Source organism: Ostrinia furnacalis, unplaced genomic scaffold (assembly GCF_004193835.3).
Source record: "Ostrinia furnacalis isolate ACB-3 unplaced genomic scaffold, ASM419383v2 OfSCF7604, whole genome shotgun sequence".
Taxonomy (NCBI): Eukaryota; Metazoa; Arthropoda; class Insecta; order Lepidoptera; family Crambidae; genus Ostrinia; species Ostrinia furnacalis.
This window is the reverse complement of record NW_021137843.1, coordinates 974,811-992,344: the sequence shown is the minus strand read 5'-3', so window position 1 is coordinate 992,344 and position 17,534 is coordinate 974,811. Positions and strand designations below refer to the sequence as shown.

The following is a 17,534-nucleotide window of genomic DNA, read 5'->3' as shown; positions in this document are numbered from 1 at the left end:
CGAACGACAGAGGTAGACGTTCTCACGAGACAAGGTACACAGGTGCGCATCCGGCTATCTTGCGCCCGAGATTTGTTGAGTGCTTAGTAAATTCTAATGACGTTACTCAAATAATTATTTTGATAATATTCTGGACCACAAGGATTAAAGAGAATTAATTATTATTTCCCAAAAAAGATAACACCTTTTTCGTTGCAGTACAGAATAGGTAGCAGTATCAAAAATCTTTAATGTCTTTCTCTGGTTGTTAAATATAGTTTAAGGAGGGTGCATATTATAAAAAAAATCTAACTGCATTAAATTTTATGTACTGGAGTGTAATTCCGTTATTAAGTACATGCGGTCTAATAAAATGTATCAGTTTTAATCTTAATAAAATTCGCATCTGTGGAGGTGATGGTAGCGATAGGTTGATGAGCCATTATCAAGTTACAGGTTTTTATTTTGTATTTATTTAATTTTACCTTATTATGTAACTTGTTGTAAAATTAAAAGGTAACTGTGTCCATCCCAACTAATATTATAAATGCGAAAGTAACTCTGTCTGTCTGTCTGTCTGTCTGTCTGTTACGCTTTCCCGCTTAAACCTCGCAACCGATTTTGATGAAATTTGGCATAGAGATAGTTTGAGTCCCGGGAAAGAACATAGGATAGTTTTTATCCCGGTTTTTCAAACAGGGACGCGCGCGATAAAGTTTTTCTGTGACAGACAAAATTCCACGCGGGCGAAGCCGCGGGCGGAAAGCTAGTTTAGAATAAAGACTACACTAATTTAAAAATATTACATTGCAGAAATAGCGCCATCTATTAAATAAAGTATACATTAAATGAAACCTTACCAAGGCAGGAAAGCATGCACGTTTTATTATTAGCAGCCGTAAAAATTTGGCGCTGTGTTCGGCGGCGCTCCGACCGCGCGCAAACATCGAATGTGAAAGGAAAGGTTTCCTTTCGTCACAGAATAAATATAAACGCTTTGAGGTTATATTTATTACGCTTGGGTCTTAGTTCGGTGTTTATCAAAAGTTTATATTAATTGATAACGTAAATACAATGTCGGACCCAGTTGTGAAGGTAGAAGAGGGCAAACTAAAGGGAAAAGTAAACAAAACTTTGAATAATTTTGAGTATTTTGCATTCAAAAGTGTACCTTATGCCAAGCCTCCGGTCGGTGAACTGAGATTTTCCGTAAGTATTTTAATAGAACACCTGTTTTTTTGGTGTGTAATATTATTCAAAGCTTAGTTATGAATAATTTTTCATGGCAAACTTAAATTATTAAAAGTGCTTTTTACAAAGCTTTGCACACTGCGTGTATTTTGTACTATCAGCAAAAGTTGTACAGTGACCTTCGCATTAAATGTTCAATACAATCATATAATAATATTATGCCTTACCAAGGTAGGTAGGTACATTCATAACTTTAAAAGTTTTAATACAGCATACCTACTAATATTATTTAATGTAGATGTTAATTTAATATTAAATCAAGAACCGTATTATTCGGGTGTTATTCTATCAAGGTTTTGTAGCGTAGCAACAACTAGTGCAGTGTGGTGTTTTGAGTTTTGAATGAGCGCCGTTTGTAGGTCCCAAGTTTGAGTCGCGGTCAAAACAATGTAAAAAACTATATTTTATGAACTCATTGAGATAAATGTACTATTACTTCAATGTTTAAACTAGAGTTTTTCTTATACTCTAGGCTCAAATTCGGATTTACATTTGGGACAGATTAAAATAAATAATAAATATCCTTAGACATTTTACACTGCGCTTCTAGTCCCAAACTAAGCAAAGCTTGTACTATGGGTACTAGACAACGGATATAAACATACTTAAATACTTTTTTTTTAAAATACATACTTATTATACATAGAAAACCACCCAGTCCAATACCAACAAATATTTTCATGCACACAAATGTTTGTACTGTGCGGGAATCGAACCCGCTACCTCCGGAATAGTAGTCCGTTTCGAACCACTACACCAAATGGCCGACCGATTAAGATAATATTCCTAAAAGCTTTAGGCCTCAGCCTCGAACTTAGCGGGCAGCGGGGCGGCGGCGGCGGCGGCGCGGGAGCGGGGCGGGCAACGCAGACCCGTAATGACCCGTTCTCGAAACCAGCGGGCAGCTCGCGCGGCGCTTTAGCGGTGAAGTGTTGTGTTTGGGGTTGTGTTGTCGAGATATTTGTTTTTATTAGCGAACGAAATGTCTCAACAACGGCGATAATTTTATTTCGATTCAAATTTATTCCTTACGCTCGATTTATTGTGGGCAAAAGAAGGAGTGCGCTGCCCGCTCGTTGCCCGCTCCCTCGCCGCTGCCCGCTCGTTGCCCGCTCCGTCGCCGCTGCCTCGCCGCTGTTTTCGAGAACCGGTCTATTTGATTTTACGCATAAGGCCTCAGCCTCGAACTTAACGGGCAGCGGGGCGGCGGCGGCGGCGGCTTGGGAGCGGCAGGATCTTATGCGTAAAATCAAATAGACCGGTTCTCGAAAACAGCGGCGCGGCAGCGGCGCCGGAGCGGGCAACGAGCGGGCAGCGGCGAGGGAGCGGGCAACGAGCGGGCAGCGCACTCCTTCTTTTGCCCACAATAAATCGAGCGTTAGGAATAAATTTGAATCGAAATAAAATTGTCGCCGTTGTTCAGACATTTCGTTTGCGAATAAAAACAAATATCTAGACAACACAACCCCGAACACAACACTTCGCCGCCGCCGCTCCCGCCCCGCTGCCCGCTAAGTTCGAGGCTGAGGCCTAAGATCCTGCCGTTCCCGCCCCGCCGCCGCTCCCGCGCCGCTGCCCGCTAAGTTCGAGGCTGAGGCCTTAAAGGTGAGTACCTATAGACTAGCTAGATCATTTACTTGTAACAGAACGACCCGCTCTATGATATGTTCTAGTCTAGTGTATCACCCTTTTACGAACCAAACGTCGTACCTACATTTTACCTGTATTGTACCATTCGGCATTCGTAAGAACGTTACATTACATGCTCGAGAAAATGCTCTAGTTTATACTCCCCTTATACCTACTAGTTTGAAAAATCTTTCATTAGAAATATTGAAGTCAATATAATGTAAAATAATGTACTTCATAAACATTAGGCCGTAAGGCAGGTAGTATTTAGCGCGAGAACGTAAGAAGAATTAAACTCACAATGTTCATTAAACTTTCTGTTTAATTTCTCATAGGTCCCCGTACCACCAGAACCTTGGGAAGGAGTGAGAGATGCCACAAAAAATTGCAATATTTGCGCTCAATTGGACAGAGCGACACAGTCTGTCGTGGGAGATGAAGACTGTTTGTATTTAAATGTTTATTCGCCTAAATTACCAGCGTCAGATGACTCTCTCTTGCCAGTCATGGTCTTCATACATGGAGGAGGGTTCGTGTTTGGTTCTGGCACTGATGATACTGTCCATGGCCCCGATTTTCTTATAGAAAAAGATGTCGTGGTTGTCACTTTCAACTACCGACTTGGAATACTCGGGTTCTTAGCATTGAATAGCAAAGATGCTCCAGGAAACATGGGGCTCAGAGACCAAGTTCAAGCTCTTAAATGGATACAAAAGAATATAAAACAATTCGGTGGCGATCCCAATAATGTTACCATATTCGGAGTCAGTGCTGGGGGTGCATCTGTGGAGTACTTGCTTTTGTCACCAATGGCTAAAGGTTTATTTCACAAGGCCATAGCACAGTCAGGATCGACTTTACTACCCTGGGCACAGAGCAGTAAAATCAAAAAAATGGCTCACAAAATACGTTTGATTACAGGAAATATTGTTACAAGCGATGAAAAATTGCTTAAGTTTTTGAAAGGATTATCCACAAAAGACTTGATTACATATTCGATGGTGGTACTTGCTGCTGAAGCTTGGGATGGTGGCATTACTTTTGGTTTCGTGCCAACTGTAGAAAAATCTGCAGATTGGGAAACATTTTTGGACAAAAAACCGTACGATGCGTTAGCGTCTGGGGAATTCACGAAAGTACCTTTTATATCCGGATTTTGCTCTCGAGAAGGTCTCCTTATGGTATCTCACCATCCAGCGCGTTTGGAAAAGTTGAAAAAAGAAAAAAACTTTTTGGATTTTTTACCATTTGATATTGACGAAACTGAGAAACAAGCTATGGAAACCAAATTTAAAACAATTTACTTGGAAGCCGAGCAAAAATTTGATGATGAAGATGCTTTTGCGATTGATTATTTCACAGATGTTGACTTCTTTGGAGGAGGTTATGTCTCTGCATCATTAATCGCTAAAAATAATTCTCCGGTATATTTTTATGAGTTCGCTTACGATGGAGCACTAAATTACTTAAAGAAAAAGTATAATATCCCACGCAAAGGAGCTTGCCACGGTGATGAAGGAGGTTACATTATAAAGAGCTCTATTTTAGATGGGGAGATTTCTAAAACCGACGAGATAGTCAAAAATAGGCTCGTCGGAATGTGGACCAACTTCGCCAAATATGGGTAAGTTCCACGCTTATTAACATGAATATTTTCATTTTACCAAACCAGTTTCTACGGCTTATTTTTGTAACATTAGTGTACTTAAATATTAATCAACATCTGATTCTTATTTTTTTCTTCTAGTGATCCTACTCCTGAAGTGAATGAGTTACTGCCAACCAAATGGGAACCGATAGCGGAGACTGGTCTAGCATACTTGTACATCGATGAAGAGTTAAAAATGAAAGAGGATTTGTATCCGGCAAGAGTTAAGCTGTTCAAAGAGCTGTACGAAAAATACAATTTAAGTTCCTAAATGAAAGCATAAATTTCTGCATACCTGTATTGTCCTATTCTGTATTAGATTTTGACCGAAAATATTAATATTTTCAATGGTCGTATATTTCACACAAATAAATGTTTATTATTAAAGTTTTTAAAATCATTTATAACGGAAACCTCAACACCAATGGCAATGATTGCTTGGTGCGTTTCCCTTCCTTATATCCATGTCATGAGGACTGTGGTCTTAGACAAAATGTAAATATCCTCCAGATTGTTAGAAATTTACAATTATTGCTTAATGAATCGATTTGAGTGACTAACTTCTCTAGCCAACGTCAGAGCTTACTATCTTAAACAGGATCAGGTGGGAAGTTGCCTAATTTACCAACCTATGGCTTTATTAATTTGGATATAGAATCCCACTACAAACATTTTCATATAACATTTTGCCAAGACGAGACTTAATTAAGTTCCATGTAGAGCCAATTCAGCCAATCTTATAACTACAAGCCCTGACTAAACAAACTCTATACCTACCTTAAATCAAAATTTGTGACACGGCCTTATCACTATCGTCAAATAGGCGTAAGAAAAACTGTTATTACTTTTCTGTTATATGTACTGTACTTCATTAAATTAAACAGAGCGCATTAATCTCATAAACGTCGATCTGCGAGATTATGGCTAAAGTGGTGGAAGCTTATAGTCCAACAGTGGACAGCTATTGATGAATGAGTCATACAGTATAGTAGTTCTTGTAGGAAGATAGTCAAATTATTGAGGTAGTGTTAAGTACAGAGACGCACTCAAGCGACAATGTCGCACCGTCGCGACGGCCTGAGTTGAGGAATGCGCTAATACCATTACGGGCCACGACATCGCTCGCTGCGAGTAGGCGGCTAGAGCTATGTTTTTATAGACACGGCGCAGAAATGAGCCTTGATGACTCAAAAACTCCAATTAATAACAAAAATATAACGTTAAATATGGAATAGTTCAGCGTGGTCAATCCTTTTTCTCCCAAATAATATTGAATAACACTGATTCAATAGTAGAATTCGAGGGGAAACATGTTGTCCGTCCGTATAATAATTTACATATTTTTTTTATAATCATTTTCGCTTTTATTTGAATGAAAAAGTCTAAAGAATCTAACAAAACTTTTAAAAAAATACTACCAAGCTTTTAAATAATATACAAATAGTAAGTTACACGCTTTCCAGAGTCCAGCGATCCTACCTATAGTTTTGCTGTAACAATAACTCTATTATAGGTCCTATATTATTGAAGATTTCCGTAACATCGTGGTTGAATCTTACATATGAGCAATTAGAAGCGACACCAAAAATCTGTGCTGTATTAGGAAAAATCAAAGCTGAATTCTGTCTACACATACACAGCGCTATGGGCCCAGGTCACAGACTATAGTAGACTGGCCGTCGGCGCCAGCGAGTCGCGGTGTGAAATACTCAGGTGCATCCGAACCTGCCCACGGCACTCTACAGCGTGTTCCGTTCTGGACCACATTTCTACTTTCAATTTACAAAATTACAATATAAAATAAGTAAGGTAGAAACGCAAATCCGCTGGAATATAGCATTTCAGGATATTATAGGTCCTACAGATATAGAAGTAGAGTCTGTTCGAAGAGGCTTTGGTTCACTGTTCAGACAATACTGTGATACTGTTCACACGATGGGAAGATGTTGGTCTATTTATAGCAGAACAGCGTTATCGTTAAGGAAATATGTACAGTCCATGTCCAGCCAGACCGAAGATGGGACTGGGCCCTCTTAACACCCTCGTGGTGGCTATGATGATTGAGGTTAAGGATATTATTATGAAGGTTTACTAGTACAATACGATTTTCAGTACATTTTAAACCAATGCACGGGCGACGTGTCAAGGTGGCAGAGGCATCTTATTAGTTGTAATAGGTGCTATATATTTGAGTAAAAATTTTTTGTCCGACGTGCTCTACCACGTTTAATAAGTAAGTAAATTAAATATCACTTTTATGAGAGTGAGCGGCTGGCATTGAAAAAATATTTCGATCGCCTCTGATATTGAGTATTACACTCAAATCGACTCTACTTATTAAAAAAAACCGATGGTTCCGCTGGTTTCATGAAAGAATAATGAAAGAATATTGATATAATAATAATTTATGTTGATTAACTTTATAAATCATTAATTAAAGTAAAAGAACACGCTGTATAGATATAAAGAGTCCCGGGATCCTTCCACGGCGCTGCGCGTGAGTCGTGATTTGATTCCCACAGAGCGAGGCGACTGTTTGCATCTCTTTCTAATGTCCTACGAACAAAAGTACGGTTGTCTCTTTTCCGTCAATACAGCCTGTCTGGTTGTTGTTGCGGCAGGACAATAAATTATCTTTCAGTTCAATTAGTAACAAAAAACTTCCACAATGGTCACGGATCACCGTAGCACCCAGTGAAAAGATTATTTTGAAAGCATTCTCTTTGTATTTTTAAGATTTTTTATAAGCAAAATTGCGGCACAAATAAATGTTGGATTGGCTCTTTTTTTATCAAAATACATATTATCTATTTATAACCGTATCATATTACATTCAATAACATAAATTAAGTTGATAATTTAATTAAAATTCCGCTGTATTAACATTAATTTATAATTGAAATTAGCGGCCCGTCACGGCTTCGCACGGTTGCAATGAAATTTCCCGGCTTTTCTCTTCTATAATATGCATTTTCTGTCTATTAAAAAAAATCCGTTGCGTAGTTTTAAAGATCTAAGCATAAATAGGGACAGACAGACAGGAAAGCGACTTTGTTTATAAAAGGGTCCGTGGCCGAGTCCCCCAGTATTTGACGCACCCGTGGTGGACGCCCCCGATTTAAATAAATTTAATATCATATTTTTTTCGGCTTTTGCACTAAGTACAGTCAACGAAAAAAGCTTCACAAGCTAATTATTATACTAAACTATGCATGTTTGACGCTATTTATGCAATCTGGGAGCAAAATTTTAACCCAAAACCAGCAGTAGTAAGAAACAAAAAACTTTTGTAGGAATTATTTTCATTTCATTAGATTCATTTTTGTGTTTAATTCTACTGGGGCCTAATAAATATTTATTCGTTTATAAACATTTTTGTGCCTGACTGTACATTTGATTAAAAATTGCTTCAAATCGAATTTAACTGACCGGGGGCGTCGACCACGGGTGCGTCGAAAACTGGGGGACTCGGCCACGGACCCGTTTATAATCTGTACTTAGTGATTACCTTGAAAAGGTTCCTAATTTACCGATAATTTATTTTGTTATTGTAGAGTTGTGTTGTACCTAGAGTACTGAGACTGACTCATTTGGCAGCTTTAACTGAAAACACAAATTAATGAGCGTACCTATATTTGTTTGTAATAATCAGACAGATCCGTGCATTGTGGAAAACCTTGGAGGAGGCCTTTGTCCAGCAGTGGACGTCATTTGGCTGAAACGAACGAACGAATCAGACAGAACTTTAAAACGGTCACACAAGTTGCTTAAATAATTGATTTGTGTAATATTTTGTAGATTTTTTGTTGTTAAAAACCCCTAAATATTTTAAACAGGTTAAACAAATCTTTAAACACGACGTTTCTTAGATCTCTACATTGCTCCAAGGCATAAGATTATTATTTTATTGTTATATTCTAACTGTTCGTTTTATTGAGTTCTTTCACATCACCAAAGGTCCCGATTGGGTCCATTCGTTGGTAATTCAGCGTGTAATACACGTCACGACTTGCGCATCGGCCAGTGATGTGCATTACATTTTAGGATTGCCTAGAGATTTATCGGTCTTTTTTATATCGAAGGTGGCCCAGATGTTCTTGCTTAAATTTCAATATTTTGACAAATCACAAGCTTGATAATACTATAAATCAAGAATTCAGGATCGTCAGTTATGCTTTTTTTAAGAAAATTATATATCAAAAATATGTTGTTTTCGTGATAAAGATCTCTATGTCTAGCGCCATTTCGCTTCCTTTTATAATACGTTTGACGCGCTCGTTCTCCTATTAGACTACTTTCAGCTAAAAACAACCACTCGCAGCTTTTATGAGTCTTCAGGCATAAATAGGTAATCAGGTTACAAGAACAGTGAAAACCCATTGACAAAATTCCTGAAATCCTGTATATTTTAAAATCTTTCTGGGAAACCCGAGAAAATGTGTACATATTAGAATAACTGTTACAAATCTTTGTGATCTATTTCCTAAGTCTCTCTTAGGCCCGATTCGACCAAATTTTTATCCGAGAATAACTCCTGGGATAACTGGCACATTGACAGTGACAGTTTCAGTATGGTAAATATGTCAAAATGTCGATTAAATGACGATATATTCTGAGATTAATATTTACTCTTGTTTGGTCGAATCCACCCTTAGTAAGAAGAACTTTAGTTCTCCTCGGTTTTTAGATACAGTCTCAACACTAGCCGCGGGTAGGCGCATCTTGGAATGCGAGCATTGTATGCGCGGGCGCAGGTGTTACATCTCGTGGGAATCCGACACTTTCGACGTGATTACGTGTTTAGATTGTCGACATCATAATGTTTACTCGTGTCGAATCGCCTTTTAGGTGCTAATAAATGGATATTGATCGGGTAGATCTGATATGAATTAGATATTTTTTCTAATACGCCTGTATGCCCATATAAGTTAAGTTAGTTATGTGAACAATTTATTGTTACTTAAAATCCAATAACATGTTCTGAAGCTTAGAGAGTCTCAATGGAAAGTCTAGGCGGATCACAATTTATCTCTATCATAATATTAAAGAGAGAGCTACTATTATCTACATGATATTGTGAGGCGAGACCATCAATTACTTCTGCTATGTGCCTTATATTTCGTAGTAGCCCTTAGTAACTAGCTCACTCAGCATACCATACTGCCCTGAGGTAATCTGGCAATCGGTCAATAAATCAATTACAGCCTACAATCTAACTTTGAAGTGTCACCATAGAATTCCCATTCTAACAGTTGCATGCCATATTTGGCCCTTTTCATCCAATCGTACCTATACCCCAATTATCAATGCCGACATTTGGCCCGTTTAGTCTACTTGCCTCCGCTAAATAAAATACTGTAACCCATTGTGCACAATTGTACCCATATTTGTTAACAATAGACCAGCACCGCGTTGACATCTGGTAGGTCTTCTGATGTCCGACTGATACAGCAATAGTGATTCTTTAACAAGGGCAGTAGAGTTGTATTTTCAATGTGGTTGTAAACAGTAGTTAAAAGTAGACTCCAGTCGAAATTTGGACCCTAATCAGTACACTTTATGGTTTATAGTGGGATGGGTGATATAGAAGTCGCAATAAGGCACTGATTGCCACTCATGACATAATCGCGCGGCTACCGAAGGGTGTCGGCTATTTGCACTTTTTGTGTGTTTTGCCAGTTGGCGCAAATAATGCAATTTGTTGACATGTATATTTGGGTTCATCGTAGCATGTTACCCATTCAGCTACTAAAAGCTATACATTAAAAAAATGATTTCTGAGAACAGTAATGACACTTATCTATTTTAATACCATACGTTGCATGTCCTTCGGGTTTTTCAATTACATCAATCGATTTTATTGTTATCACAATATATGTTTTATCCAAGTATAAACAAAAAACTTAAGAAAAGCAATTTGTTATACATAATTGAAAATATGCAAATCTTCAATAAAATTAAATACCAAATGATCTTCTCATTTTCTAGCCAAAGTAAAATTACGTGCCCAATTTTCGTTATATAACTCAAGAATTAGCATGAAGGAACAAAATAAAATAATTGTACACCTGCATTAGTATGCAAAACGCATTATACTATCTTAATTTGGCACAGGGCGGGCAGGTGTTCCATGTACCCTTTAATTGGATCCATGGAAACCAAATGAGATCTCGGTTTTTGGCGCTTAGAATTAAAATTTTAGAGACCTGCACAAAAATATTATAAACCCAGTATAATTGCATTCAAATGTCATGAAGATTCTTGTAAGAGGGAAAATTTGAAAAATTGTCCGGAAAAGCGAAATCAACACGAGCTGTCGCTGCCAGAATCTATAGTTATAAAGTATACCAAGATAAACACATTGGCCATATCTTATCTCAATTTCATGCAAATAACTAGTCAGTTTGAATTGTGATTAGATAATTCGAAGTAAAGCAATGTTATGGTTCGGCTTTGACGAATATTCTCAGAGGCGGAACACTCGACAGAAGGGAAGTGGGATTTGGTGAATTTTTTTTCCTATTTGCTTGTTGATTTGGGTCTGAATAGTTATTTGGACGCGGAATCCGCCGCAGGCAGATATCGACGAGTTTGCTCCACTTCGGTCTAAGTTATTTATCTGACTTTTTTATTGCCATTTTTTAAGCTAACGATGCGCGGCATTGTTTATAGTCTTGTGAAGTCTTCTGAGAAATTCCTACTTTAAACTTTGCGAATGCTAATGATTCAGAAGCGGTGCATCAGAAAAAGGTAATTGGATTGATTTAAAAAATCCTGAAGGTAACAAGTCATGCTGGCCGAATATTTAACACTTTCGACGATGACAAGTTTCCATTCTGGGGACAAGCATTCGAGGAATTTGAATAATTTGATAAATTCATATTTTGTCACTGGCATAATTACTTAATTTTATTATCCAACAAAATGATCGTTGTATTGTTATGAATGTTATGATAACCCCGTTCGGCATTCATCTTGACCTATCTATCTGTTTATTTATCATTTCTGCAATTTCGTCAGTTTTATAAGATAAACAAAATATTTATAGAATTAAGAAACGTAAATAGGTTTCTCAAGTTATTGTCAAGTTTTTCATTGTCATAGACAGAAGTTATTTTTACGAAATCATAAGCTGTAGTTACTGAATAAAAAATTTATTTAGAAAAAAATATAAATTACTTAATTCACACTTAATTAATAATTGTGTATTACTCTACACTTACCAAGTATTAACACACACTCATAGTTGAACATTTAAATACAAATATGTATTGATTTAATTGGCGTAATCAGTATTACGAGGTTAATTCTTCTGGCACTGGGGTATATTTCAATCCCGTGTCGTTGAGGACAGTCACCACCCATGCATCCTTCGGCACGCGGCCAGACTCCAAAAGTTTCACAGCTGCAGCCACATTAGCCCCACTTGTATAACCAACGAATAAACCTTCCTTCTCACCGATCAGCTTCTTGTATTTCACAGCTTCTTCATCAGTTATACTAACAGTCCCATCCATATTCTCAAACTTAAACAAGTTGGGCACACACCCATAACCAGACCCTTGAAGCAAATGAAGAGGCTTCGATATCGGCTCACCCTTTATGGGTTCCGAACCTGCAGGCTCCACGACGAAAGTCTTGATGTTCGGGTTCTGTTCCTTCAAATATTTTGACGTTCCTGTAAACGTACCCGCGGTTCCTACTGTGGCTACAAAGACATCTACATGATGCCCGGTTTGCTTCCAAATCTCAGGTCCTGTCGTCTCATAATGTGACATCGAATTTCCATCGTTGTTAAATTGGTTCACGTAGTAAGCGCCACTTTCGTCGACTATCTTGAGCCCCACCTCCTCTACAGCTTTGACGTCAGCGAGAGTGACGTTGCCATACGTCCCCTCCACTTGATCTACTCGAATGCATTTAGCGCCTAACGCTTCCATGTGAATAGCTCGTTGCATACTGTTTCCTTTAGACATGGTGAGAGTGAGCGGGTGGCCCAGTACCGCGCACACAACCGCAAGACCGCATCCTTGGTTTCCTGAGGTGACTTCGACGACTGGCATGCCCGGCTTCAATTCACCAGAGTCTAGCGCTTTCTTGATCATGTGAAGCGACGACCGACATTTGATAGAAGCGCCAGGGTTCATGAACTCACATTTGGCTAGGATTCTGCCAGGCCCGGTGTAGAGACGGTCGAGCGCAACTATTGGAGTGTTGCCAATCAGGTCCAAAGCTGAAGCTTTGATATCGTTTTCCACTGTTTGAGCCATTGGGATGGCTTGATATCCGCTGGATCGTGAATGCGAGTGAAGACTTAGTAATGAGAGTGCCGTACGCCCTTATAAATTGCGCCGGTCACCCAGTCGCGTTGCTTGCACACGGCAAGGCGAGACGGTTCGTGAGGAAAACCGTGCGCAATAAAAATATGTTTGTATGAAGCGCGTTCAAGGTGATGACGTATTACGAGTGCCGCGCCGTGCACAAAATAATGTGTGCTAACCGAGTGAGCTCTAAATTATCAATGACGAACTGTCTACTAATAATAATGATCAGTAATATGAGTAGGTACCTAATTGTCAGTTAGATAATAAAGGGGCATAATTATGATTATTGTATTGGAGATAAAATACAGATAATGCGATCAATGAGCGTCATATTGTAAGCGGAGTCGTTATGTAATGGTTATGAAAATAAAATAACTTTAGATGAGGTATTCAATTTACGAGTATTTTTTTATGTTGTCTCTCTCCGTGTCTGGAACAACTGACGAGAATCATAAGGGGTCTCAAAATGATGTCTGCGGTAATAGAACAAATCTTCTTCTGAAATATTGTTCGTAATTACTGTAACGCTTAATATGAAATAAAATCATTACCTCTTCTATTACTGTACTCGTACCCTATTATTAATTAGTTCCCGGTATGACTGTAGGTACACGTGGCAACCCAGAAAGCTGTTAATATGCATGTGTATTTACATGCGCATATCCCATTACTTAAATGCAACCTTCGATCAGTCAATCAATCATGTCCACCTTGAGGCGAGGTGCTACGTGACTTAATAACTAAGTGAATATGACATAAATGCAGCCTCACTTTATTTAAATGTAGTTCTAATGATAAATAAAGGTGTAGTTATTAACTTGTCCTTAGGTGACAGATTTAACTGACCACAGAAAAAGTTAACATAAGCCAAAGTAATACTATCTATACAGTATTCCAACTCGGCCATATTTTTGAAATAAATGTCAACAGCCGCGCGGTACGTCACCGTATGACAACATGTGATAGGGCTGCCCACCTGCAGACCCTATTTTCATTACATCTGCCTACTTAGAATTTCTATCTAGTTTTGCGAATGTAGGTATTTTGTGATGGTAATTTTTTATTTTATTTTGACAAACAAAATACTATGTGAATGAAATAGGATAAAAATGCATGTTGTCTTGTCATTAGTACATTTAATTAAAAAAAATATACTTGTGTTAAGATTTAGTAAAAAAGTAGCGACTGTAAAATGTATGCGCCTCGACTGAGGCGTACAATATGCTTGATTATTATACAGGGTGTTAGGTAAATGGGTTTATAAGCGGACACTAGCCCATATTAACATGTGCATATAAATGGTATGGTGAAGTCAGAAAATTGTTACCATCATTTTAATAATTTTAATTTTCGTATAAATCAGATTTTATAAATTTTATTTTGTATGAAAATTAAAAATAAATAAAATGATATCACTGACTAATTCAGCATACCATTTACATGCATAAATGTTAACATGGGCTAGTGTTGGCTTATAAACCCATTTACCTAACAACCTGTATAAATAGGTACTTGTAATTATTTTTATAAAAAAAGCACTTACTGTTTAAAAAACAACACATCGTCCGTTTATTACTGTGGCACAATCGCGACACCCCCGACTTTTGCATGTCGAGCGCATACCGAGATTTGAATTTCGAAGGAAAGCTCGCGTTTCGTCCGTTTATATGAAGTTACAATACTGTATGATATTATTACCGTGCCAAAGGTAACTAGCTAGCTTCTTTTGCGTGAAGGGATTTCCCTGTAAAACTTTTTACTCATAGCCCTTGTAGATAATAAATATTTTTTATTTAAAATTACTTGGTTATTGATTATATTGTTATCAGATTTTTATAGGTATACTTATCAATAAATAAAGTTGATTACACAATATTTAATTTTTGTTTTAACTAATCGTGACATTCGTGACTAATCCATATCATTATCTCAATCAATTATTCATTATTTGTATTCACATCTTAGATACAACTTAAATTCCTTTGCCCAACGCAAAAACAACAAATCATTGCGCAATGTTATCGAAAATCTTAAAGAGGAGCGGCAAAAGTAAAGCTGTAGCTAACGACATTCGAAGCTACAATTTGCTATCATTGATTTCACAACAGCCCATTAAGGATATGACCATGTAGAGTCGGCAAAAAACATCTGATCTATCCTGCGTTTGCAGCTGTCCGCAATTATTAAAAATCTCCGATCGTTATGTAGGCGTATCTGGTTTACGGGTGAATGCCGTTTGGCGTTTTTGGTAAACGTTGCCAATTCTTAGTTTTAATTTGGAGTCCGCTCTAGACGGGATCCAAAGAAAAAAGCCAAATTGGATGTTTCGCTCCGCTAATTATTAAGGACGTATCGATTTGCAAGGACCTTTTTCGGACAACAAGGGACAAAGTCATTTCGAAACCCGCATATAAGTTGATAATATCGTCTTTCTGTCAAGAAAGTTAAATAAACGTAAGTTATTAGTGTAAATTATATGCTTGTTTGCCGTTTCGTATTATCTAAAAGACGTTTATAATTAGGAGATGTGCCCAAAAGTTTTCCAGTTAGCAATTAGCATGTTTACATGCCAAGTACATATGTAACATGTAACTAATACCTATGTATTTGTCGTATGTATGTAGTAGGTACGATCTTTGTCATTGCGAGAGGTAATGTCGTATAAAAACCGTGTTAATTGAATTATTATTTTATGGTTATGTTCACAGCTATGCTATTTATTGTCAATATAGAGGATGAGGTAATCAAATATTTACACTGGATGGCGTCATGCAATAAGTGGTCTTGTGTGCGCATTAGGGGGTATTTTGCTGGGTTTTGTTTGCTCGTATTATTGCGGTGTTTGATCAACTGCTGCGGTCGTGCCGAGAGCCCAGTTTGGGAGCTAGCGAGGATGATGCGACGAAAGTGCGAAATGAGTTTTCAAAATAATGAAATTAGAAGTTTCTTAGATATGTAATGATGATTCACGACTCAACAATTTTGGTACAAAGTAACTTATTTAAAATATAGGTTTTGTAACCAATAAATGAGAAAATTAGGTAATGGTGCAGGTCTAATTGTAATTTAAACTTCTTACAATTATCAAGTCTACAATTTCTTCAATGAAGAAACTTCCTGTAGGGATACTTACAATACCTGCTTGAAAGATGTCAAATCAAATGAAAAGCTATCTAAAACTAACAACTCTGATGTTTGCAAATCAGAGCAAATAGATCAGTGGAACATGTTCGTAGATAATAATTACGATCGGTAATAATATAATTGGAAATACAACAGTACACAGAGTGAGCCAGATAATGTCTGTGCGTGAGACGGTCCCGCATCACGGAATTGATTTAATCTGTGTCAATATTGACGTGGAGGCGTTGTGGGAACACCGCAGTGTGCACAGGTGGCCCATCCGACATTTACAGGAGGTTCCTTTTATGATCTTAGACTGGCTGGTGAGACTAGTATTAATTATAAAAATGTAAAAGAAGGCTTAAAAAGAAAATCCATGCAACAGAACATTAGGTAGAGACACGATTATAAAGGAGTAACAACATTTTCGATTCCAAATTCGAATATTGGCCTATAAGAAAGATGCGACTAAAATCAAGACACAAGAGTAGTGATCGTTTATTGTGTCTTCCTCACGAAAAATAACTTTTATTTTGGAAACCATTTACATTTGACATTTCTAATATTATTATGAAGATGTTTTAAATGCTAAGGGAATTGCAATTAGTTTTTCTACTCTGATATTATACCTAACCGTGAATTTTATGATTTTCTACAAACTTTCAATTAAATGCATCTTCATAAACCACTACGATTTAACGATTAATGTTACGGTTGCCATTAATATTATAAAGTATTTTATTAATTGGGTCATTCCATAAAAATCTGTATATTTTCGACGTCTATTTGTCCGTAACTTTTTTAAGATGCTTTTGAATACTTTATTAGTGTAAATTATTGTTTATTAATTAATTATGTTCTGTCTAAAAGGGCCAGTCATTTTATGCTTTATTTTAGGAGAAATTATAATTTTCAATTTTTTCATACTACATTACTCCTATATGACTTCTAATAAAGTATAAAACTTTTAACCTTAACATTTATAGATAAGTTAATACACATAATGTAGTTGTTTTGTTATTATCACTATATAAAAAACATCATTCCCTAACTAGTAATTTAGTCCCAAGTGCCGTTTAAAGCTAGGGCCTGACGCTCTAGGGACTGACGATTTGGAGTAAAACTTAACACAAATGCAGATTAACTTTATATTATAAGATGCTTAATACGATGTGCCGAAAATAGCCAAAAAACCACACGTAAATACTATTAAATTATATACAATTTCCTATTGTAATCAATAAAGCTACTCAACTAGGGACTGACGAAGTGACTGGATTAACACATGTTTCCGCAACAACTGGCACGTTTGCACTAATTCAAAAAACGGCTACCGCAAAGCCAGTATGGTCTGAGGATAACTTCGTATCGTACTTTAAACTCAACTAAATGTCATTCACTCTAAATACATATTAAAGCGCAAAATTATAAAATCAGTGCGTGGCGAGGGAATGACGCTAAAAACTGTAGACTCTTTTTCAACTAAAGAAAATCAAATTATTGTTTATTGAAACCGCAAAATATTAATAGAATTTGGTGTAATATACATTTAAATAGATTATTCGTTAATTAAAACAAAG

At 37.1% G+C, this 17,534-nt stretch overlaps 2 protein-coding genes across 2 annotated transcripts; one reads left to right on the top strand and one right to left on the bottom strand.

Moving 5' to 3' along the window:
* Positions 1-907: 907 nt before the first annotated feature.
* LOC114365610 (esterase FE4) lies at positions 908-4,888 on the top strand. The gene is made up of 3 exons (XM_028322227.1): positions 908-1,188; positions 3,195-4,483; positions 4,607-4,888. The coding sequence occupies exons 1-3, from the start codon at positions 1,054-1,056 to the stop codon at positions 4,776-4,778; spliced, it is 1,596 nt and encodes a 531-aa protein (XP_028178028.1). The 5' UTR covers positions 908-1,053; the 3' UTR covers positions 4,779-4,888.
* Positions 4,889-11,719: 6,831 nt separating this feature from the next.
* On the bottom strand, positions 11,720-13,038 carry LOC114365597 (cysteine synthase). Its single transcript, XM_028322208.1, has one exon. The coding sequence runs from the start codon at positions 12,775-12,777 to the stop codon at positions 11,803-11,805; it is 975 nt and encodes a 324-aa protein (XP_028178009.1). The 5' UTR covers positions 12,778-13,038; the 3' UTR covers positions 11,720-11,802.
* Between the last annotated feature and the right edge of the window lie 4,496 nt (positions 13,039-17,534).